General features: G+C 32.6%; 1 protein-coding gene across 8 annotated transcripts in view; it reads right to left on the reverse strand.

Annotated features, from left to right (window-relative positions):
* Window positions 1-26,116, reverse strand: part of DIAPH2 (diaphanous related formin 2) — a 246,342-nt gene that overhangs the window by 139,355 nt on the left and 80,871 nt on the right. For all 8 annotated transcript variants that reach the window (XR_010834759.1, XR_010834760.1, XM_067005015.1 and 5 more), the window contains 2 exons: window positions 19,618-19,747; window positions 14,227-14,352 (listed from right to left, as the gene is read on the reverse strand). Coding sequence is in view for 6 of the 8 variants with exons in the window: in XM_067005015.1 (XP_066861116.1) it covers window positions 14,227-14,352; window positions 19,618-19,747 (256 nt within the window). In the remaining 2 variants the exon portion in view is untranslated. The remainder of the gene's footprint in view (window positions 1-14,226; window positions 14,353-19,617; window positions 19,748-26,116) is intronic.

A 26,116-nucleotide genomic window follows, 5' to 3' on the forward strand; every position in this document is an offset into this window, starting at 1 on the left:
TGATATAGGAGCTTTCTCTGGTAGCATGAGCAAGTAAACTTTAAAAAGTAAGTAAGAGTAATTGGCTACTCAAACAGCATACATAAAAGTCAGCATTTATGAAGCCACAGTCTATCAAGAAGGGAGGATATTCACTACCTTAAATGGATAAAAAGAAGGTTGGAAAACTCTTGAAATTATAGTTAGGCATTAACCTAAATTAACCTAAAGCCAGGTTGTTTTTTTTTGTTTTGTTTTGTTTTTTTTTTTTCCCAGCGGAAAAGACAGTTACCTGACTGACCTGAGAAGTTAATAAATCTGTATCATTTTTTTCATAACTAATAGGAAAACAATTCCCCCAAGTTTATACTGTTGCCTATTTTTTTAATTAAAAGTATTGTTAACTGAGAAAAGAAATATCAGAACAATTTTTAAAAGCACTAGAATGCCTGATAGCAAAACAAACCTCAAATCCTGACAAAACCAAGCCTTTATTTCTACTGATGAAGTCACCAGAATTTTGAAACTACTTCTAGAAAAATACACTGAAAGGAATTGAATTTACTAACACTGCCTGAGAGCTAAAAAACATAGTTCCAAGAGAATGGCAAAAAGCCATTCATGAATGAAAGAGGTGGACTATTTAGCTTCATGTGTTCTGAAATGGAAGTTGACAGCTATTAAAAACAAGAAAAAAAGACTACACCAGATTAAGAATTAAATTTATAGTTAGATACAGGTTTAGGTTATATATATATAGGTATGTATGTTATATATACATTGATTATATGTAGATTTTATATATATATATATATATACACACATATATCTGTATAACAACACACACAGCTAATATTGGTTACATGTTTCATGATCTATCCCCACAATTCTTAAATCTTTTTACACCAATAGCACATACTTCAATGATTGCATAAAAAAAAGGGTAATTGATGGGAGTCCTAGAATAACAACTGTAAAAAGATGACAGGGCAAACAAATGAAAACTGACATAAAATTACAGCAGAAAAATAAAGAATTTATCCAGTTTCTTATCCCAGCTTCATAATGCTTTACAAGTTTTCATTTTTCTTCCCTATGCTTGTACAAAATTCATAAAACTCTGTTAAAGTCTTTCACAGGTCAGATCACATTTTTACCTGAAATCCCATACTAAGATTTCTGAAAAGAAGTCGCTTCCTATCTACTTTATGCAAATGCTTTTCCAGCATGTTTTACAATGGAAACCATCTCGATTTTCATCTAATCCTCATTTGTGATATTTTGGGTTAAAAATTATTTGAAACAATATGAAGAGTCATATTCTATAATTTTTTGGACATCACTCTCATTTATAGTGGTGCCAAGCAACTAACTATAACCACTATTTATGCATTAGAAAGCAACACAGAAGACTTGATAACCAAGAAAATATTGCAAGAGTAATGGATTTCTAGTGCATCTTCCCTGCAGAATAATTATATGAAAATCTGGAGAAACAAAAACAAGAAAACCAAAAAGCAGCTATTACAAACAAAATGATACTGCAAAATTTGTTTCTCGTATTATATTCAAATTAACTAAATAAGAATGTTTCAAATAACACAAAGCATTGACATATTAAGTTTTATCAACCATTAAAAAATTAATTTCAATTAATTAATTATTAATTTTAGCAAAGCCACTGTAAAGTAGCCATTCCTAGAAAAAAACTATTAGTTTTGGAACATAAAATAAGACGCCTTGAGCAATAATTACAGCTTTGTGTGCCCTAAATCTTTCAGAGAATCTGCAACCATATTCCCTTTCTCTTTGATCGTACAGTTTTTCCTCACTTCATCTGGATTTAATTACGAGAAATATGTTTGAGCTGTCAGTTTTACCCTGGTTTAACAAGCTTCAATCAGTAGACGCGATGGTTACTTCATCAAGATAACGGTTTTTTTGGGGGGTAAAGTGTGGGGAAGGAATTGAGAAGTGACTAAGTCACATATTTCTAGGTTTCCTTTAATGCCGCAGTGTTATGAAGCCCTCATTATCTTTCTTTTTTTTTTCCAAATTCTAAAAAAAAAAAAAAATCACTTGGTACAATGTTTTAAGACACTAGATGTTTAAAATCAAAGGAATGATTTTAAAATTTATGGACAAACAGATATCTAATAAAAAAGCTACCTGATAGAAAAATGTTGAATAAGTTTATTCAAATAAATTACTTACTGCAAAGAACTGTTGTAATGAAGTGTTCACAAATTCAAGTACAGGGAAAAAAATGAGAGTGCAATCTAAAAATGAGTCTGTTTTGCAGCAAAATAGTATTTTGAACACCAGGTGCAAATTTAAAACCACTCTTCACGTATAATTTTGAGTAATACAGTTTATGTCTTGAATTTTCTTTCCAGATATTAATACCACAAATATGTAACCACCCTTGTAGACCCCTTTTCAGGGTTGAAGAAGCACACAGGGCAAAATGTAGTTCCACAAACCGCAAAATTTTTTTTCAAGGAATTCCATTTTGGTATCTAATGCTGCAGTTAAAGGGACTTATAGTATGCACTCTCCCATTAATTTCAGATTTTTAAATAAGCATATAGCAATTAGAAAATGGATCTCTAAAGAATTATCATTTTAGCAGTGCACAATAGTTGTTCTTTTTTCATTAAAAAATCTGTATTAGTAATCTCTACAAATTGATTTAATATAGATTTAAGGACAAAAGCACAGTTTCCCTCAGGCAATTATTCACAATCAAGGCAACTTTAAATTTTCCATGGATTTAAGTAGATTTTTGTTCATAGAAGTTTGCTCTTAAAAATCTCAAAAACATCCAGGCTTTTCCTCCAACACAGCTTTTCAAGTCTGCTTTGATTTCTGTTCAAAATTCTTCTCTCACTACTTGGCCAACATGTATGTGCTACAAATGCACTTCAACCTTTGCCCTTTTCTTGTATTAAATTCTCTCTCAATCTTTCTCAGTCTTTCTCATAAGCATCTCTTATGCTTTAGAGCATAATTCTAGATGGGCAGTCTTTAAAGTGCAGAACAGAACAGAGCTCCCTCATGTGGTCTATCTATATAATCTCATGGATTAAACAAGCAACCAAAGCAGAAAATTGATAATGTTTTGTATAACACTATTTTCATTTACACTGAAAGAATTACAACAGCTTTAATACACGTATGAAAAATTATATGATCTGAGAAAGATAAATTAGTAAACCCTTTTGTTTCCTATTTTTGGCTTTATAAACTCTCTCTCCTGTTTTCCTCTTCTCCAGGCCCAGCCACTTATTTAACACCTACAGTTTTTCCTTCCACCATGCCATTTTACTGTCATTGCCATTCACAAACTCCAGCACATCATCACCTCATCTGCTACTTTGCAAGTCATATCCTCAAAATATGACTACTCCCTCTTCCTGCTATATACTTTCCAAGATTTTGGTTTCTAGCAGCTTTCCTCTTCAAACTTTTCTTTGAAAGGGAAATGCAGTGGAACTGGCTGACAGAAATGCAACTGTAACGTCCAAGTTCAACAGTACAAAAAAATCGACTTCCATTTTCAGCATCTGTAAACACTGCCCTAACACTACATATGCAAGTCTGTAGGAGCTTCCATAAGCAAAACATACAGAGTTACAACATAATTCATGTATCAATAATAAAACAACCCCAGAAAGTCAAAGTCACAAGAAAAGGAGGAAGTACAAAGCACCAATCCATATTCCTATGAACTCTCCCCAGCTCTATACACAAGCCATGCCTTAGAGCATGATGCAGACTTGTCTACCCCAGTAATCTACCTTCCACCTAATTTGCACCCGAGGGGAAAAAAAAAAAAAATACACATCTATATACATACGGAAATTTACTGAGGGCCTGTGTCTGGCCAGAAAATATATTTCTAGCAAAAATAACTTTAAAAATGACTCATATGCTTATTCAAGTTCCTTGCTTAATCGTCTTGGCAAAAAGTACTACTAGTGCAAAAGATAACCCCCCCCCAACCTGACAACCCTATTTTTAACTCCATATGTAACAATTCTCAAACTTATCTTCTTCCACATAGTATCTACATAACTGTAACAAAAATACCTCAATACACTTCAAAAGCTACCCCCACTCAACAAAATAAAGAACATTCTCTTTGCAAAATCAGAATAACTATTTTTTTTCTCTATGAGGTAACGTGAACACATGATCTATACTGCATTCCCAACTGTGCTTGCTTCTTGCAGTGCACACTTTTGCAAAGTTATTTTCCCCTGATTATGTCCTGATTGCATTGTTTTTCTCCCAGGGCCCTTTTATACTCCACTCACTTGTGTTTCTATTATTTACTGATTTAAGTTAATCTTGCCATATTAGACTTGACCAATTTAAAGTTTTCCTAATTCTATTTCACTGAATGACTATAACAAAAACAACTAACACACAATAACTCAACTTGGAAAGTATCTGCTATTTGATGGCATGCAATCAAAACAGACTCACAATTCCTTTGATGCACAGTGCACCAAAAAGGGAAATACTTTTATCTCGGCAGAGCTTAGGTAAAAATTCATGTATTTTGTGTGTTAAAAAAAAACACACACACAAAACCCACCAACATATATTCCAAGACATTTCACACGTTCAATATCCCTTATTAGAGATGAAAGAGAGATAATAAAGGAGATGGATTTAGATTTGCAACAGATAGTGCATTCACTCTGTTTCAAGATAAACCCACTACTCTGTATACCCTAAAAGAAGCCCTTATAATTCCACACCTGCTTTCTACATTAACAGTTTCTTCCTTGTGAAGAAAAAACTTGACATAAAACTTCACTAAAACTTCATAAAACATAAAACTTCCCTAAAACTTCACATAAACCTCCTTCATCCTCCAAACCATTCTGGTCAACAAGGAACCACAAAGAAAATATTCTTAATGTTGGTCTCTCTCAGTACATGACAATGCAGGAAGATAACACTCAAACTCCTCTTTAATAGAAGTATCTCCCTAATATGGTCATGATATAAGGTATCATTAAATGAATGAAAATGTTTCACTTAAAATGGATACAGTAAGAAACTGTGTAGCAATTCTGAATTTTTATAAAATTATGAATTCTGAAACTATAAAATATTGTGGGAGTTCTAGTAAGTACTGAGACAAGGGGGTGGGGGAACACCAGTATCACGAAAAATTGATTTTTTCACTGATTTTAGGAATCCTAATTTGGGGAAACAATGATCAACTCTGTCATCTACTGTATTAAATAGCAAACCAAACCCAAATGTATTAAATTCACAACGCCAAAAGAAAAATCATTACAGTCGGTTAGTAAAATATGTTGCCTTATTACAGCAGTTAATCATTGTAAGTTAATTTTGCATAAAGATTCAAAGTTTTCATGTGCTTCATATTACAGCTGACACAACAGGATATTGTATTGCATGTCTAGAATATTTACATACAATAGGAACACTGCATTTAACCTTATACGTTACAGTGAAGTCTGTTGGCCTTCATAGCATATAGACAGTCATACAAAATGTGACACCAGTCATGCAAACAATTCAAAGCAATTAGAGTAGGGGGATTAATATTTTTTTCAGGGTCAAAAATTATTGAAGCGAAAGGATTAGTAAATTCCACAAAGCCATATTAACATTTCTCCATGGAAATTAAATTGAATAGCAACATTTATATGATGGCTGTCACTGAAACAACATGGAAGAAAAATGACAGACAATCCCAGAAACTGTGAACATTGCTGTATTGCTCAGGACTGACACCTTCAGAAAGCATTTCTGACATCATACCTTCTACTTGCAATAGATCCTGGATGTATTTCTGACATGTTGATTACCTAGTTTTTAAATTGGTACACCTTCAAAAAGGCTAGTCTGTACAATCAGATCATTTTATATGCTGAAGAAAAAATCTCTTCAAACTGAAATCACAGCAGTGCATGAGCTCAAATCTCTCTTATAGCAGTCTCTCTGCCCCCCCTCATAACTTAATAATGTCAATATGTCAAACATAACTAAACATAGTACAAGTTGCTTTTAACCTGATTTTGAACTTTGCAGGGTCAGTTCTTCAACAGGATTCAGAATGCTGAGATGCTATGAGCTTGAACAATTAGCAGTGCAAAAATAAAAAAGACTGTTCACTGATGCCCTGAATTTTCTAAGAGAGCTGCGAGTTGGGAAAAGAAAAGCAGATTATATGTATATACTAATTCTTCCCATCTTCTATCACAGTGCTTTCAGAAGTGGGATATTCTGCCTATGCTGATCAAATACAGCAGACCTTTGGATGTACTTCTAAGAATTACAAGCACGATCAGTTTAATCAAGTTTGTCTTGGTTGCTTTAGCATACTCATTTAAATATGATGAGAGTGTTCAGACAGATGAGGTTCTTAAATGTAACCTCCTATAAAATGATATACTGTTGATTTTCTTTTTAAAAAGTGCTTCTTTTTGTGCAATTGATTCTAAAATTGATTCTTTTTGTGCATTTAGTTCAACACAATATTAATACAAATTTGGGGTATACACATACAGTGGATCTAAGTCAAACAGTCAAGCAACTCATTTAAATCTTAAAAACATTTATCTACAAGTGACAAATTTAACGCTCTCACAGTTCCACAAACTTAAAATAAAGCATTCTGGATGTAAATTTCAACATATACCAATGGCATGAGATTCTTCCTTTGCACATCATGTTAACCAATTATGTGAATTGGAATAAAAAAGCCTACAGAATATGTAGTAGAAGGTAGAAGCTCTTAGGAACATTTTAATATCTCATTAACAGCAAATCCAAGTTCACTGCTCCACTATAGACCTTGGTCAATGTTATCCCTGTTACTTAAATATAAAATGTACGTCAAAATTTGAACATGAACAATTTATATACTTGGGAATGCGCTGCAAAACTGATTGAAACCCAGAGAACTACAACATCAAAACAGAAGTTGCTTACAGTCTAAAGCAGGCCTACGTATTAATTAGCCTGTACACTCAATTCTGAAGACACAAACTATAAAAGGAATCACACTTGCTATGTAAAATTAATTATAAAGCAAAAAAAATACGATACAGTGGGACTAATATTTACTGCTTAAAGCCTTTTTTTTAAAGACTTAAAGACTACTCCATTTAAGAAGTACTAAACATGTACTAAGGATGGCTTACAAAGCAGCAACTTCCGGGTTGGAAGCTGTCATCTCTGTTGAGTTGAACTTTATTCTGTCCTAAGTGTTTCTAAACTCTTTCATTCTGACACCATGCCCTTTACCCTAAAACCTAAATTATCAATCTTAATCTTTCCATCTTCATGCTACTTTCCATTCTCCACTTACTACATGCTCTTCCTATTTTTTCTCCAGCTGATTGCTTTCTCATCTCCCATTCTGTTATTTTACTCGGCTGACTAGAGCAGAACAACAAAATGAAGCTGATTAAACTGGAAGCCCAACAGAATCATAGCTTGAAAATTAATTCAGTTCACATTCCTACTTCATCAGATGTCCTCAGCCCTAATGAACTCGAAAGAATGAGAAGCTAAATAGAAAATCTGCGCAGAAAGAGCCAACATACAGCATGATTATATTTTACTTCTAATGGAGTATTTTTTGGCTGTACTCTTTTCAGAAGAAGAGAAAGTGAAAAGGAAACAGAGAACTTTCAACTGAAGAAATAAGTTGTTCATCACTATACTTGTAATGCACTGCTTACACACTTATAACATTAACTAGACAGCTGGAAAGTCTCTGCTTACTAGGAATTCCTATAAGGTCTTCTCTGCCCTCTTTCCTTGAGCTTTAAACTCGTAAAGCATGAGTAAGAAAGTAATATAAGGTACAGTTAAAACAGAAAATTCCATAAACCAAAGATTCAGCAGGAAATGCAAGATTTCTTTTCTATATTGTACCTTTAGTAGGCTGTGCAAAGCCTTTTTACTCATCTGCTTACTATTTAAATAAAAAAAATAGAGGGGGATCTTGTACGTTTCTAACAGGAATCTCAATCACATTTTGCAGAAACAATTTAGCTCACAATTAATATTTACTAATATATTATTTATGTAGCTGTTAAATTGAAGTAATACCAAATAGGAGAATTCTCATTAAAGGCTGCAGTATCAGCAATACTAATTTATGCTTATTATAATTTGTTGATACTAAGCAAGCTCCAAAAATTTCTACAAGTTCATAATTGTTTCATAGGTGATAACAAAGTAGACCAGATGGTCTCAACTGATCCTCTTATGAATCAAGTAAATCAAGCTTTGAAAAAGTTGAGTGAAGCTTACAATAATCTATTTTTCCCCACTGAAAGAAAGAAAAAGATCTTCAAAGTTCTCCTGTTTCTAGCCTTTCCTCCATTACAAAAAATAGCAGTTAATATGCATTTATTGTTAATAGTTCTGTTTTCTCTATATTTGAAATAAAGTCTAACAAATTGCTTGACTATCCATTTTAAAAAGTAATAATTTTTCCTTGGAGTCCTGCAGAGAACATCTGATATTTTTTATCTTTTAAGCTAGAATAAGTCACTCAGGTTTCATTCCCCTTCACTGCCTGCACTCTTAAGTCCTCTTACTTAAGACTTTAGAGGACTGAGGCTAGCAAGTCTTAAGACATGTGCTTTCTGTTGGTTATACCTAGAAGTTCATTTTTGACTGCAAGCTGCAGGCTTAACTTTAAATGAATTCTTAGCACTATGAGTATCAAAACACCTGATTATATTCTTACAATGCAACGACAACAACGAAAAAGCTACATCCAGAAGCTCGGTCTTTCTGTTCCTTTATTTACCACATAACTTAATACTTTAGAACTTTCCAACAACAATAAAATAAAGATTTTCCATCACATTTCATTTTTTCTTGCTGGGGTGGTATGTAAAACAGAGAAAGAGGAAGGACAAGAAATAGGTTGAGAAGTTTGGAAAAAAAATCTTCCTGTTGTCTGGAAAAAAAACACCTTCCTGTTGTAACTTCAGCAAGGTAAACCTTCTGTCCCTAGACACTACCTAGGAAAAGTATTTTGTCTAGTTACATAACCAAGATTTTTCTGAAATGCCTCTTTTAATCAAAAACTGCACTTGCTGATGAAATTATTTTCAAATACTACTTTTGCGTATAAGAACAAAAAACCTTTACAAATATTTCAAGAAAAAGTACATTTAGAAGATGATCTCAATAACTGTACATGACCTATAATTCAAAAATCTTTGAATGACTTTCCTTTTCCAGTTCCAAGAGTAATGACAAGTGCATTCAGGCAACAGATATTTCAAATGTAGGGGCACATACAAGACTTCATAGAAATTTCACCCTTTGGTGTTACTTTTGAGGCACCCCTAGGTATGAGAAAATTCTAATATTAATATACATACTGATGAAGAAAAGAAGGAGCCAGTGCACTTCAAATTGTCTCATAAACAAAACAGGCTTCCCCAAAAAATGACATCTCAAAACACTAAGTGAATAATTTTTTCCATAACAAGCTAGGAGGATATCCCAAGTGCTAAGAGATAAGAGTGTTAATGCCATTAAAAGATTTTAACAAGATTATGCATGTTAATATTTTTTACTAAGGTAAATGATATAGAAGAAAAAGACAGCTTAAAAATTAATTACTAGTATGTCACTTAGTCATCATTAATACATCTGAGATACATTATGTTAAAAAAAAAAGTGCGATTCTTTACAAATTATATAATGGTCCAAAAGCAAGACCTCTGATTCTTTAAATACAAGCAGCTATAGCAAAAAGCTAGTTTCCCTAGCAAGACAAACACTCATGCTTTAACATCACTAAAAAGAAAACAATCCATATACCTACTACTTGTAAGTACAAAATTCTGAGTTTTCCATTTAAAATCTTTAATTATAGGCACAAACACTGAAACAAATCAAGGAGTGAAAGCCAAATTTGTCATAGTCTATAATTACTTCTAAACTGTTGAAACAAACTCCCCTGTGCTGCATGAAGCTGGGCTAATTATAAAGAAACCTCTCACATACATATGATCTTCAAGTAAAATACTATTCTAGTCCTGGATCAGATCATGAAAAAGTTACTTAACATACCATATAATTCACAGGCAGAATATTTTTATGTCTTTTCTTTTTCTGTAACCATATTACATTTTACTTTCTGTTACAGAAGAGCTGTAATTCTCATTAGGTTCTGAAATCAACTGCTATTGGCGGCCAACCATACAAGTCAGCTTCAGGATCCCAGTAACTTCAGACAGTGCTGTGAGCACTCCTTAAAACTTGGGCAATTTAGTGCCTGAAGAAAATCCCAACATGAGGCAGGTAAACTAAAGTCCAAGCATGACAGCATGATAGTGCCTATAGTATCACTTCAGAATCCCACAGAAATATTTCTGTGCAGTTACCTCCTAGAAGCTCAGTGTTCCTTATAAACAACATGTAATTACACTTATAGGATGCAGACCTGTGTCCCAGCAAGTAGTGGTCATGGAAGCAAGTTTGCATTGTTTTCTAATGGTTTGATGGTTGGACTAGATGATTTAGAGGTGTTTTCCAACCTCAATGATTCCAACTGAATACAAAGTTCCACTATGATGGTGGTGACAGAAACAGCTTCTGATGTAGAACAAAGACAAATAATATTAAATCTTTAACTCATGCCTGTAAAGCTACAAAAATACTGAAACACTGTACTTAGTTGCAAACTGCATTACAAAAGCACATTAAAAAATACCAAGAACAGTAAAGAAGTGAGCCTACTTGGTTATCACAGATTAATTTAAGCAACCTGACCATACTATCAAAATTCTTGCACTGAGAAAGAGATACGTAATAGCCACTAAGTCTTAAAACACTTAAGATGGCTAGAAACTGAAACCACGAGAAGTCAAACCAGCATCTATCTATGTATTTTTGAAAGAAAATCATTGATACAATCTATTAGGAATGTAGAAGAAATTATACTGAATTTTTCAAGTCAAGATTTTATACTCTCATAAAAAATATGCTTTTAGACAGAAAAATCCAAGTATGAGGTTGACAGTGGCATTACTTGTTAAGACCGCTCTATCACAGTTGAAATCAAATCGTATTATCACAATAAAATTAATTGGTTAAAAAAGATGGAAATCAAACTACAACTGCATCATCTGCAATTCTTATTATATTCACTGAACCTTATGAACAATCAAATAGAAAAAAATCGTACACCCTTAGGCAGGAAGTCACACTGACACAACTACAGAACCAATTCACGAGAACCAATATCTGCATAGTCCTAAAGCAAGTCTAATGGAAAACCAAATGTGCTTGTGAAATCAAATGATTTCATTTAGTTGCCTTCAGTTTTAAATATAAACTGTTCAGATAACTCATTTTGCCTCAGTTTATATGTAATGAAAATGTGTCAAAATAAGTGTCTGAAATGTGTACCCAGTTAGCAGACTGTAGTCATAACTACATTGAACTAAAGCTCTTAGAGTTATATTTAAGTTTTTTAGTCAGTGGAGCATACTTACTCATCTACTATTTTTGTACACAGACTGTGGAATAGTAAAATATTACTCTTCCTGTCTTTGTATTTAATACCTAACGTAGCTAGGTAACTACATCAAGTAGTGTGCACCGAAATGAGTAACTGTACACACCAAATAAAACACTGATAAAGAAAAGTCACAAATTAGCCTGCTTAAAAATGGATCAAGGAAATAAAATCTAACTCAAAAATAAGCAGAATTCATACTCATTTTTTTGTCACTCAGAATACAAAAAACTTGCATTGTTTTTCTTTTAAGTTATAAGAAACCAAACTTGTTTTATACCATTTCCTTCTACACTACAAATTATATTAATTACTTTTATTATTATAAATATTACAAGTGGTATTTTTTATTGTAATTAATGTCCTAATTTAGTAGGATACCAAACAATACTCCTTTTATGCTTTCTGAAGGAAGTCTCTTTCACAATTACTTGTACGCTGCTTTGTTTAGTGGCAGGTAAAGAAAAGAGAAACTATGCCTTTAATCCTGCGTGCCAAAACCCTACTGAGAGATGATTTATGTTCCAACATGTACCAATTTTTCTGAAACACTCAAGCAGTTAGAGATGTTCAGCTTGAAATTCCTCAACTTCCTAATCTCAGTATGTGCTATCAACAACAGTTCTTCAACAAGCTGACAGAAACAAAAGAAACAGATTGATGATTAAAATGAGATATTTTTCCTCTTAAATAATTCCTCTTAAATTCCTTCCAAATTTATCGTCCATTCTAAAAAAATATAGGAGTGTAGAAAATTTTAAAATATTCAACAAATTTGATCATCTGACATAACATTCTTTAGGCAGAATCAGTTCATTTCTTAGTCTTATCTGTTTTGTCAAGCCACCAAATTCACTGGTATGATAAAAGCTGTCAGACATCTACAGTTCAGGGTGCCTACTTTAATTACCAGGAACTGGTAATCTAACTGTGACATTAACATATGTGCACCAGAACAAGTCTGCGTTCTTAATAGACTTGCAACAATTTTTTTTTTAAAGAATCCTTATATTATCGCTAATACAAAAAGCTGTTTATATACGTATATATGTATATATACGTTTTAATCTCAGTCACACTCCAAGGCAATCTTCGTGCTTCAATAAATTTAGGAGATGAGCAGCAGATACAAAAGAAGGTACCTATGTGCCTCTTTTCCTCACCAAATTACTTGAATGATGTAAATAATCTTCTCTAAGTATAGTAAATACACAAGCAGAAAAATAACAAATGACAAAGCACTGGCTCAACACAACTGAAAGTATGTATACAACTTGCAATACAGAACTGTAAAATTCAAAATGACATAGTTGCAAAAGGTGCATTTCAATATATTGGTTTCATGTTCAAACAAAACTGATTTACTTTACTGTATTCAGCCTACACACAATGTCAAAACAAAGGGCTATTACAAGTGAAGGTTTCCCTGTGTGAATGCATCTCAGGAAAATATTTTTTTTTCTACTAAAAAAACCAGCAAACCTGATAAATGTGATTACTAACAAGTCTCCTAACCTTGTAAAAAAAGACAAGGTAGAAGAGAACAAAAATTTTCTTCTTATGAGTTGTCTCCTTTAAGTTAGTTTTCCAGTCTTGACAGAAACTTACAATAAATGCATACAGAGAAGACATTAAACATATTCTTGTGAATTTCTGTCACCGAACCGATTCAGATGATTAATCCTGCTAAAACTCAGATTCAAATACATAATAGTTGGGTGAATCCTTCATTACATCCACCTACTAAGTGTGATGAGCAAGTAACAGCAGCTCTAGACATCCATCTCCATTTTTTTTTGAACAAAAAACCCCCACAAAATTATTACTTCTGTCTCATTGCATTATCGTTGCATTAAGATAACACATGAATTATCCAAGCTTCTATAAATGCACAAAATGCCTGTCTTTATCACGTACCATACTCTAAATGCTTCCACACAAGTGTGCTTTATGCATTTTATTTATTTATTTTTTTTAAAGGAACATGAACTTCTGCCTGGTCTCAGAAAATTTTGTGGGCTTCTTGCACTGACAGTATACTTATTACCTTATATTTTTGCACAAAAGTAAAGATTGATATGTGAAAATTTTGGAGAGAAAACAATCTAAACAAACATGGTTTGGTATTCTCCCACCGTTTTTCCTTGTACTAAACAATGTACAGTCTCTATTCTCTATTTATTCTGAAATAAAAGCACAAATCTCTCAAGTACAAAATACGTAAAAAGTTGTACTCTAAACTGATCTGTCAAAAAACAAACAAATAAACAAAAAAACACACCTGATACTCTCCCCTTCAAATATCAACCTATCTGAAGCTAAAATAAGAACTAATCTTAACTCTACTGCAGGTAGTTAATGAGATAGAAATGACTCAACAATTACCATTAAATACTGTTCTTTAGAACAAAAACATAAAACTATCTTCATGAGAAGACACTTTAATTCCTTTAAGAAAGCTATCTGCTTTTCTCCTTTGGAATACGTTAAATTATACACCAATTACGAATAAAACACAAGATTCAGCTTAGTAAATGGCTTTTTTGTTTTCTTACATTCAGCATATTCTGATATACTTTTCTCTCTGCTAGAATAAGAGCATGAAAGAAGAGATTTAAAACTTATTTTTAAGTGTTGTGAAATACTTAACCAGACAAAGATAACATTGATATCAGCAGTATAAACATGCAAAAAGGATATGCTCATCTTTTCTACGAACTTATCATGTTCATCTTGTGTTTTAGGGAAATTCTCAATGTCATTCTCTAGGCGCTGGATTTGATGGTTCATTGAATCAAGGTTGCTCTTCAGAGTCTGGGCTGAAACTAAGAAGAAGAGTCAATAAGTAAAAAGCTTCCAGAATATGGTTAAAAAGAAAGGGTATCAGAAAGGGAGAAAACAACAACAGTATGAATAGTCTCAAGGAGAATTATTCCATTACGTAGACACATTCTTCTGAATTACTGTTCATAAAAAAAATTCAAATCTTCATGAAAATAAGTGAAAATATCTAATGTAATACACCAAATCATCACACTTCATATGGAAATGTCACCACTTAATTCTACCATTAGTTCAAATGATTCAATTTCTATTTAAATTTATTGGTAAAAAATCTAATATCTCATTCTTTTATATGTAATTCAAAGATTAGAAAGTAACTAAGGTTCAAAGAAACTTCACCTTATTAATACATGTACTTGCTTAAATGAATCATCTTATTAATGCATGTACTTAGTTACAGAAGTGATTTAAGGAACAGACATAGAAAAAAGATCAAATATTTTTCTTTTATTGAAATTAAACTGATTTCTATAAACCAATGTCTGTGAAACCCTCTGTTAACATCAAAGATAGGTTTGAATAACACAGGTCACTGACAATTAAAAAGAAGTAAAGGACTCATAGTACAGCACCCAAAAGTAAATAAAGAATAGAGACATACATATGGCACACACTTAATATCCAGGCACATTTTGAGATATATAGTCCCACAAGCATACATGTGTATATTACACACAGACACATGTGTAATATATAAATGTATGCATCTGTGATATATAATATTTTATCATTTCAGACTTTGATTAAAATATGACTCAACTGCTAAAGCAATTGTGTATGGATTCTATTATCCTCTCAATTTGCAAGCCAAGATGAACTGCAATTTTAAGGTAAGAACACCCTTTTTGTTGTTTGTTTGTTTGTGGTGATTCTCCTGGATGAATCCTGACAATTTATGCTTATTTTGTGACCTGCACAAATCCTGTGCGCCAGCTTCCTACTTTATCTGAAATATCTTGTCAATACCATACTTTTCGTATATTTTCACCTACGAGTAAACTGCCAACAGTACATAGCAGAATATAAATCTTTATCAGTTGAGCATCAAGGTACTTCCAGTATTACAAATAAAATTCCTTTAGAAAATAGATGTCCCTATTTCAAAAACATAGCCAGAGGTGATCACTGAAAATAGCAGTGTGTCCAGCAGCATTCTCCTGGCAATATGGATCTCCTCCAGAGCATTCCACAAATTAACCTTACTTTGAAAGTAATTTAATTTAAAACATCTTTCAAGTTCTCAAAAGCTGTGTCTATGTTGGAAAAAATCAGTATCTATTAGATGAGCATACACTTCCTGGAAAAGGCATAAAGTAAAGTTAAAACGCAAGTCAGGCCAAGGCAAATGACTGAACTTTTATGTTCTTTCTATTAATTTCAACCAATTTGTGAAGTGTTGATTATTCACAGTAAATTCTGCTGCGTTTGCGTCAATAGCTCGCATTTTGCACTGTCACTATTAGTCTATAGTCCAACTTTGCTTGGCTTGTTTGTATAGCCTAAAATTTATATATACACATATTGTATATAAATAATTCACTGTGAAACAGCTATGGCACATGATATACCACCATGGTGTATGTGCAGAAATCGCAGGCAGAAAGGAATGCAAAGTAAGAGGAGGAGTAAAGCGTCGGTAACACAATCAGGGAAAGCTGTTCAATCACTGAGTTATTAAAAATGCACTAGACAAGGCATGGAACAATTTGATCTAACAGACCTCCTTTTCAGGCTCTCAACTTTTAACAAGTGTTTGGTCTTTCCAATTTGTTGAAGTGCAAGCCATGCCTCCAGAGGCATAACAACCTTGCTCATATCAAGAAGAGTGCAAATTCAAGAACAGATGAGAATAAAAATAAGTAGCATTGTGAAAGCTACAAAACAGTACCAACTTCTCACTAAAGGTTGGTAATAAGGAATTCTGAATGGATTTCTTTCTTTGAGAAGCCACTTAAAATGGTCTTCAAACCTCAATTGGTTTAACTATATTCATAAATTCTTTAATGCTCTAATTTCTTTAATAAGTAACAGCCTATGAGAGTCATCTGCACTGTTCCCTATTTTTGCCCCTGATAATTGCACTTCAGTGAGAGAACTGAATCCTTAAAACATATGCCATACTAGAAAGCTTTGTTTAAAGTGGAATTCAAATCATAGCTTGAAAATGTAGCTTCAAATTCCAAACTACCATGACTTTGCATAACACTTACTACACATTAGAAGATAACTGCCAAATAAATTCTAAAGCCCCTAAAAGACAGGGAAAAGTTTTTAAACATTTTTGCAGGCCAATCCCGAATCCTACTGAGTCTCCCAACAGGATGTCTTTCAGAAATTGCAGTTTGGAACTGCAACACAAAATCTGCGAAGCTTTACTTCTCTGTCTTCTTCACTGAAATCTTGTCAGTGAAAGAGAACACTTCTGTCAAAAAGCTTTTAATGAGATGATGGATAAGCTACCATCAATACCATGATGATATATGCAAATACGGGAGTGCAAATACATATGCATATATGACATGACATATGCAAATACAGTTTTCTGGAGGAAAACAATTCTCCAGTATCTGATGCACCTACAATTCAGAAAAATACATTGAGAGATTTTCTGACGTTTTATTATTGCATTTTATGTAAATGAAAAAAATGACAGAAGTCACTATACAGTGTAAGACTGACTTTTGATTCTGAAGCAAAATGCCAGCTTTCAGATTCTATTACGGAAAGAACAGACACATACGCAGGCATTATATTTATAATGCCATAAGTCACTGTCTGTTTCATATCCACTAACATGCGAGATCAGGCAAAATCTGTTTCAGCAACTTAATCTGTGGTATTTTCTACCTTGCACAGCTTTCTTTGTTAAAAACAGTTTCTTCTACTGCAATGAACTATAGAACTTCCATTTGACAGAAAAATGACTACTACTTATGAGTATGTTTTAAATTGCTATACTTTAAAACAACAATCACACATTTTAAAATATTTTCCCCCTCTGAATTTGACATTGTCTCAATGAAACACCTGTACAGACTTTCAAAAATGGTATTTACTTCCAGTATTTGCAATAGTACATAATATAAAGTATATATATTTGCATTCCAGTGCTTATGATTGCTAATGTCCTTTCTAGAGAAATGTCTCAATTGTCTGAAACACATTTGTAAATCCAGAAAAAAAATTGTATGTCAACATGAGTGAGAAAACTGTTCCTGTTATCAGTACTTTCTACTCTACTACACACACATAATTCGCCTCCCACAAGATCTCTTTCACTTCCTTTTAAATAGAATACTCCGCAGCTGTTTTTTGTTGGTTTTTTTTTAAACAATACTTAAAAAATATATGGTATACCTTGATTTCAGGCAAACAATCCTCTATGCTATGTACTGGGAAAAAAAAAAAAGGAACAAAACCCCACAATTTCTGAAAGAGACCTTACTACCTATACTGGATTCACCAGTAAACTCTGCCCTTCACCTGGAGTTTAGCTGTTCTTAAGAGTCCTACTTAACTGCAGAACTAACTCCCCAAAAGATACTCCTCCAATATGTGTGTGTGTGTACATATATATGTAAGGTATCACGTTGCCTTGACCAAAAAGTCAAAGAAAGCACATGGAACACAATGGCCAAATGCAGAAAACTGCACTAGGGATCCACCTTAAGTAAACGAGAGTTGGACCAAAAAAAAAAAAAAAAAAGCCTTACAAAACTTCTCATGAGTCTACATCCTGGTAGAAAGCCTAGTAGTTCCCAACTTCGGCAGACAAAGCAAGCAGATAACAAAAGTATGTCAAGAATTGTTAAACTCAGGAGGAACTAGTCAGAATAATCAACTGATAAAAATATGGTTATGTTTCATTTTAAATATAGGCACTCTATTTAAACCACAAACTATGATTTACAGCTATTGTTCTTTTAAAATTTGAAAACAAATTATTATTATAAAATATATGGTTAACTTTCATCTTCTTCATTACGTGGGTTATGTATTTCTTTTCTACCGTTTCTGGTAAGCTTAATAGTCAGAGGAGCTTCAAGTTACAGTATACATATCTTTTGCAAGGATTTTCAAATACTTTTAACAACTTTTTCTAGAAATCCCAAACGTGTTGCCTGACTCTAGTGAGGTATTCTCTTATTTTTGAAGTTTTTCTTTGACTGCAAAAAGGGATGTGAATTTTTTAAGTATATATTAAAATCATAAATCATAAAATTGTAAGAGAAAACGCTATAACTGAATATTACTTGCAACCAGTTTGTCACAACCACGTGATTTTATTGCTTTTCTTTTCATATAGTCTGCTTTAAGTAAGAAAGAATGCTTTGCCAATAATCTCTTGATAGTTAATCAGTTTGACCTTCACATATACTTTCCAGAAAAAAAACTGTTTCCCAATTTAGTTTTAGTTTTCAAAAATCACTAGGTTGATATTCCATGTTTAAAAAGATAAAAATATTTTATTATACCTAACATCAGATTATTGAAGATTTTGGTACATGCATGGGCAGTTCATCTAATTCCCACTGACCTTTGCATATTAAAATCCAGTTTTACGCTTTATCTCCTATTTGTTAAAAATCGTACATCTTTTGTTCAGATACTGATTCTTTATGCTTACATGAAAATAAAAGCAAAGTAAGACTTCATTTTAATCTTTCCATAGCTAAGCAACAAGTGCACTAAAAAAGCACAGCTTATTATATATAAAAGTTATCCAACAATAAATCAAGTTCTCTATCACATCTACTGGGCAATACTGCAAACTGACCAAAAATAAAATCAGTATTAATCATTGACTGTACAGTGTAAATTGAATTGTACCTTTCACATGGAATCTGAGCACGTTAGAAAGCATATTTGCTATTCTCTTTTAAAAAAATCAGGTATTAAAATGAGAAACATATGCATATACATGCATGGGTGTTTACTCTCAAACAGTAAGACTTGAAAGGCCTAACAGTAATCAACAATGCCTATACAATTTTTTACATATCATTTTGTAAGCACTTCGCTATGTTGTATTATTTCCACAACCTACTTCAGAAGAAGAGAAGTTACTTTATTACTATTTCTCCCCCTCACTTTTTCTTAAATCAATAAACATCAGACAAGAAAAAAAATCCATGTGGATTATCAATGCTTACATGTTACATAATCCTGCAATCTGAAGAGAAATGTTTTGACATGAAATATCTCCAAAGAGCTATTACCTCTAGGTGTTTCATCTACTTGCTTACCTTTACTTGCACTCTCAACATGCTGCAGTTCATCTGGGAATTTTAAGATGTCCCGGTAATTCTCCTCACAGATTTCTGCCAGAAAATGCAGTAAGGTTGTTTTCTGATCTGTTGATTTAGTATCTCTAATCTAAAAAGTGAATAGAAGGAAAGAAAAAAAAGCACATTTTAAAAACATTTTTTTACATCTGCCAAATTCATTTTATTTAAAGTCATTAGCAAAAAGTTAACGGAATAGGTTGCCTGCAAATGAAGCAAAAATTTTTAAAACAAACTTCTGCAATTCTTTGTTTTAGGACTACAGAGGGAATTTAACCCCATACTGTATTTTTTGTTCTCATTTCTTAAACCTGAAGACAGTACAATAAAGTTTTGAGATTTTTAGCAAAGGCAGTTCAGAATCCTGTTATATAAAAACAAACAAAAAAAAGATGTGAACAGAGATCAATAGAGTTTAGTTCATTCTCCGAATGCCCCCACTGCCAGATTTCTAAAGCAATGCCTCTGAAACACTGCATAGCTGGACACAGTGTTAAAGTACTTGCTCTTTCACCAGGCAAGTTAAAGAAAATTAATATAGTAAATTCTCAATTTTTATTGAAGCAAAATCTAAAGAATACTGCTTGATATTAATCTTTCTTCTTGCTTGGATTTTCAGACAAATTCTATTCAAAGACATGATATAAAAGCACCACACTGGGACACCAAATGACGATAGTAAAGCAAAAGTAATCCTAACTACCAGTAAAATAAATTCATTAAGTCCAATTTTATTCAGGAAAATATGAGAAATGCATGAGAAAGTGCATGAGAAATGTACACACTGAAGGCAATTTCATACTTTCACTCTCCTCTCAATTGGACAGGCAATTTCTAGTGGTCTGAAATAAACTAGTGTTCTGAAGGCAATACGACCCTCTGCTCCCAATTAACGTAAGGGCATTAACTGCTAGAATCAATTTATTATTTTAAAGATTGTTCTGAAATCATTGTTAAAATACAGGTCTAGTGATAAAACTCCAAGTAAACACATATACTTGTGGCATGTGCATGTAAATGCAAAGAAACATCACGAGCTTAAGGGAATGACAAAAAGAATTTAAGTCCACATTCAGTTTATCCATTTTCCTGCAGATGTAAAGAAAGAATGCGTGAGGTGACTGAAGAGTTAGTGGAGATTACCCCTTATTTACGAAGTTCACAGATACTGTATGTGTATGCAACAGTTTGAGAAGAGTGTTCCCCACTTTTCACAGAGAAGTGGTACTACAAGTATATCTGTGAAGACCTTTAAATTGAATTTTATTAACCACAGTTCTTGTACAAAAAAAAAGCTACAACATACAGAACAAATGAAATCAAGGATTTATTTAAGAAGTATATATAAATGTGTATAAAATCTCCTATTTGTTTTCTCATTCTGTAAATCACTAGAAGTTCTAATTCTATAATCCTCATGACAGGCTTGCCATTGATGTTCAATTTAATACAGGCCTTTCAGCTTTATGGATTACCCTTTAAGAATAAATGAGTGCAGTCCCAAACCAGGCTTTTAAAAATATAAGGTATTTAGGCAATTAAGAATGCAATTTAATTCATAACAAATCAGCGGTTAAAGATTAAACAGTGCTCGGTAACGGTATGTAGTTAAAAGGTTTTAATACGCTACGTATATATAAAGGTTTTTCCAACTTCAAAAAAAAACATAGATTTAGTGGCCCAACATCTGCATAGTAAGAAAAAATTCCATTCCAATTTGTCTGTGAACAGCAACTGTGGAATTTACATTCTTTGATCTTTATGATATCATAGTGGATAAAATATTTGTACCCTGAAAACAACCAAATTATTTCACCTACAGATTACAAAATAAACATGTTTTGTCACCACCATTAACATCCAAACTAATATTAGCATCTGCTAAACTGTTTAAAACATTTAATAAACAGTCATACAGATCCTGAGCAATCTTGTCAAATTCTCTACTTTAGCCCAATCAAGGAACGCATTTTAACTAAATTAATTCATATTTGACTTTCAATACCTAATATTGAGTAATTGTATCAATATTTTAAAATAAAATTCTAAGCCTACTAATAATGAGAGAAGAAAATAGGCATTTCTCAAGTGTAGTTTGGCAGACATTATTTAAAAATAAATCTACAAACAAGACAGAACCCGGAATGCTAACAGAAGTTTGAATATGCTTTGACATTCCCTTGCTTTTCAAATGCTTCTGCATTTTGCCCCCTTTGTTTTTACTGTTTCATTTCCAAAGCATTCCCAGACAAGTTATAATGATTCCTTGAGACTTAATAAACAAAACAAACTCATTAATATTAGAAGAATTCACCATTTGGGAATTTATTTTTTATTGTAAAGCAAAATAACCCAATTTATCTACTACTTCTCTAGTAGTATTAATGCATTGGAACAGAAGAGCTTTTATAGAGCAACGCCCACATATATGGCATTTGTAAAACATTATTAATGCATATCACTGACTTAAGGTTTTCCAATCCATTAATTTTTATATGAGATACTAACACGGATGTTAAAATCTTCAAACATGGATTTTGATTCCACGGACTTAATCTGAGAGAAAATGTGGAAATAACACATTTGATTGAAGAAGTCAGTAGATCAATATAGGTTTTATGGAGCAGCTTCCTGCTGAATGTCAAAGCATTAATTTGGATACTATTGGATTCATTGTTTGGGAAAGGATTAAAGATAAATATACACAGAACACAATACTTGCAAGCATAGCCATTCAAATCAATTAAATATAGAGTATCTAGGTCTGTAGTTCAAAAATAACATCAATGTAATAAAACTGCCCTGTTTCTTGCAATATTTTGATAAACGATTTAAAATGGTAAATCACACCATAACCAGTTTCAGGTTTTAATTTGTTTTTCTTCTTTAACAGGTATTTTTGGATTAAGTTTTCAGGTGCAGGAGATAAAAGTGACAGTGAATGTAAGGCAACTTTCTATATTCACAGAATCACCACTAGAGCGACATTTGATTATTATAAATCATAGAATACCCTGAGTTGGAAGGGACCCACAAGGATCATCAAAGTCCAACTCCTGAAAGAGCTTTCTATTGATTTAAACGAGATTACATAAAATAACTTCTCATGCCAAGAAATCTCTCTCTCTCTCTATCCCTACCTTAACAGAGAAGAGACCGGTAGACAATAAATAAACACTAGTCAGTGATACTCAAACTATATGAACAGCTCATCTTGTACTATTCACACTATGAACAACACAAATATTACTTATTACATAAAATACCCAATTGTTCCAGATGGAATAATAGAAAAGCTTTATTTAAAGCAACAGTGCTTGCTGTTAGCCTTTCCATCAACTCAAACACAAAACAACAGAAGTTGTACTCTACATATGCTTAAGGCTAATCTTTTTTCTTTCAATTAAATTTCTTTCTAGCCTAAAACTACAAGGGTTTTCTCATCCTTGAAAAGATGGTTACTATCGTCTTTTTGCAAACAACTACAGTTCAATCATTTACACACAATAATCAAAAGTAACAACTCAAAAATACTCAACTTCGGTTAATTATTACAGCACCCTCCCTGCCATAACTCTGCTACTTCTGCCATATTCATGTTTTCACAGAGCACTTGACACTTAGGCAATCAAGAATGCTCTAAAACATACACCAGGAGTAACTGCTTGGCCTCTCCTATTTAAACAAAATTAAGTTTTCTGTATTCTGCCAAAGGTTGTTTACAAATCACTGCTTTTTGCAATATACTCTGCAGTGTAACATTCAGAAACATAATTTGCTTTTAAGGATTTGCAATTACCACAAAACCATTAGTTTTCTAACTATAACCAAATAAGTCTGAATCAGTGTTTTCTCTTATTGAACTTTATTAAAAGCTATTACACAATAAGATTTCCGTATATCAGATGACCAGCTGTACTTTAAGGACATGCATTTCACAAAACAAAAGATTTATCTCAGATCAATACCTGCCGTGTTTTTGATTGCATATCTACTAACAGACAATTAATTTTAAGATTGTTCAAACAACAAAATCAATATGGATATCAAGTTCTATTGAAAAGTGAATTTATCAGGTTAGGATACTTCATAAAAACAAACTGATTTCTAAATGTATTTTACATAAATGGGTACACAGACACTTTTTCTAACTTGCCGACAGTCAGAAATTCTGGCTCTACCAAAAAAAAAATAAAAATCAAAAGCTCTCTTACTGTGTTTCCATAGGCAGAAAGCCTAAAGACAGTTTAAATTATTGGTCTAATGACAAAAATCTTACAATCATCAAGACTTCAAAAATTCTTGATTAATATCCACTGTTCTGATTCCCCTGAACCAACTATATTTTCTGGTTATTTCTTCTGAGACTTAAACCCTTGTCAAAACATCAAATACAAAGAATAGCTAAAAACTAACATACGAGCCACATTCAGCTTGATTTATAATAACTCATGTTCACATAACAACTGAAGTCCTTCTAGAACAAGAATATTCAGAGGATAATAGCGTTATTAAACTTAGATCATGCTTTATCCGATCAAGTAGACTACAGTGAGCTTAAAAAAAGCCATCAGTCCAAAAATTAGCAAAGTGACCAACATTTGAAAACACTAAGCTAAACAGTCTTAATGGTTTTTAAAACTCCTGTAGAAACAGTCACTAGGTATGTAACCTTTAAAAGTAGACAAACAGGCATCCTCATCTTTAAAATTGTCATCACCTGTGATATAGACAGACATCAAAACGTAGTTGTTCTACACAAAACAGAAGCTTAATCGGGCTAGTAATTCCAAAAAAGACATTCATACTTTCCCCTTTTTACTTTGCCTCGTGTCCCACTGTATGTTTTTGAACTTCATGAACAGTTCATAACACTAAGTTTTGCCATCGTTCATGAGCCACTGAAAGAATCAAAATGCACCTAATACAGACTTTTCCTTTGTATAGTTGTCCCTGACAACAGAAGACTAGTCAAAGCATCACTTCAAATTAACAGAATTATTTATTACAATCAATCCTCCCTTGATTAATAAAAAACAGTAACCTCCAAGAAGTTGCAAACTTATAAGCAAAAATGTCATACTATGAAAGCTTTCTTTATTTTACATAGTAAGAAATTATATACTATATATTTATATAGTATGAAAATAACACCTTCACGGTGTATTTCAAAAGAAGCTGACATAGATATTTTAAATACTGGGACAGGGAATGAATGCACTTCATACAAGTGCAGTCTCAGGTTAAAGCTCTTCCCAAAACTGGCAGCAACTTCATAATTTAAAATGTTGTTTTTTGTTTTAAGAGAATGGATGATCTTGTGGTTAGTAGAAAGAAATTGTGTCCTCTGATTTTTTTCCTAACTGATTAAATATGCCAACTGACAGGCAGAACAGCAGACAGAGAAAAGGTAAGAAACTTTTCTGTTTCTCAAGTCACTTAAATAACAACAACAAAAAAGTCACTTTCATGGCAAGCAAGACAAAAAATTCGGTTGAAATTTCTTTGGCATATTATACCTGACATCTAGTCTAACAATGTACCTGACATTATGGAAATGCGATTTCTAAGTAATAACATACTATGGCTTATGAGGGTTCCACACACAAAAACAGAGCTCACAAAACAGTAAAGTAAGTTAGTTATTATTATGCTTTAAATATATTCTATCAAAATGCAAACTAATAGCTCTCAAATTCCTCTATAAAAGCTTACAACTCAAATATATTGCCTGGGAGAAGACACAAATACACTTGAAAATTATTCAAGGCAGACGTTTTTATGCAGTAACGTTGCCTTATCAAATTGCCACCAGAAAAAATAATTAATTAATTAATAGTCTTTCAGTGTTTACACAGCCTTCAAAATTTAGTAGCATATAGGTATACCACAAAGCAAACACACACAAGCCACAAGACACTGGCAAACAGACTGCTATCTTGTTTTTGCTGTAAAATGTCACTTCTTTCTCTTAGTGCCTTCAGCAAAAAAATAGAAGTCAGGTATTTCTATTTTTTCTATTCACAGTAAGATTTCTGTGAACAGGACATTACACTCAGCCTACCATCCTTACGCATACAGAAGCATTCATTTACATCATTGAAGGCCAACCATTTTCCAAGTCTTCAATTCCAAGACTGTTTTAATCATGTAATAAAGCTGGTAAGTGGCTACAGATATATTAAATCTGGTGTTTACAGAAGATACCACCACCTGATATAATTTAATATTTTATACTATTCAAGACAGTTAACGAAGGTCTGTGAGATTATACTCTTAGTTAATAATACAGAGCCAATAATGCCATCTTTGCTACTTTGAGGGGAGAGTAAGAGGGCAGAATTTGAAAGCTATTTAACAAAGGAACCAAATGCAATTACCAATCAAAAATAATGTACAAAAAATAGTCATTACCCAAATATCAGTTTTGTCTATAGGAGTAATGAAATTAAAAAAAAAA

This window comes from Anser cygnoides, chromosome 13, assembly GCF_040182565.1.
Source record: "Anser cygnoides isolate HZ-2024a breed goose chromosome 13, Taihu_goose_T2T_genome, whole genome shotgun sequence".
Classification (NCBI taxonomy): Eukaryota; Metazoa; Chordata; class Aves; order Anseriformes; family Anatidae; genus Anser; species Anser cygnoides.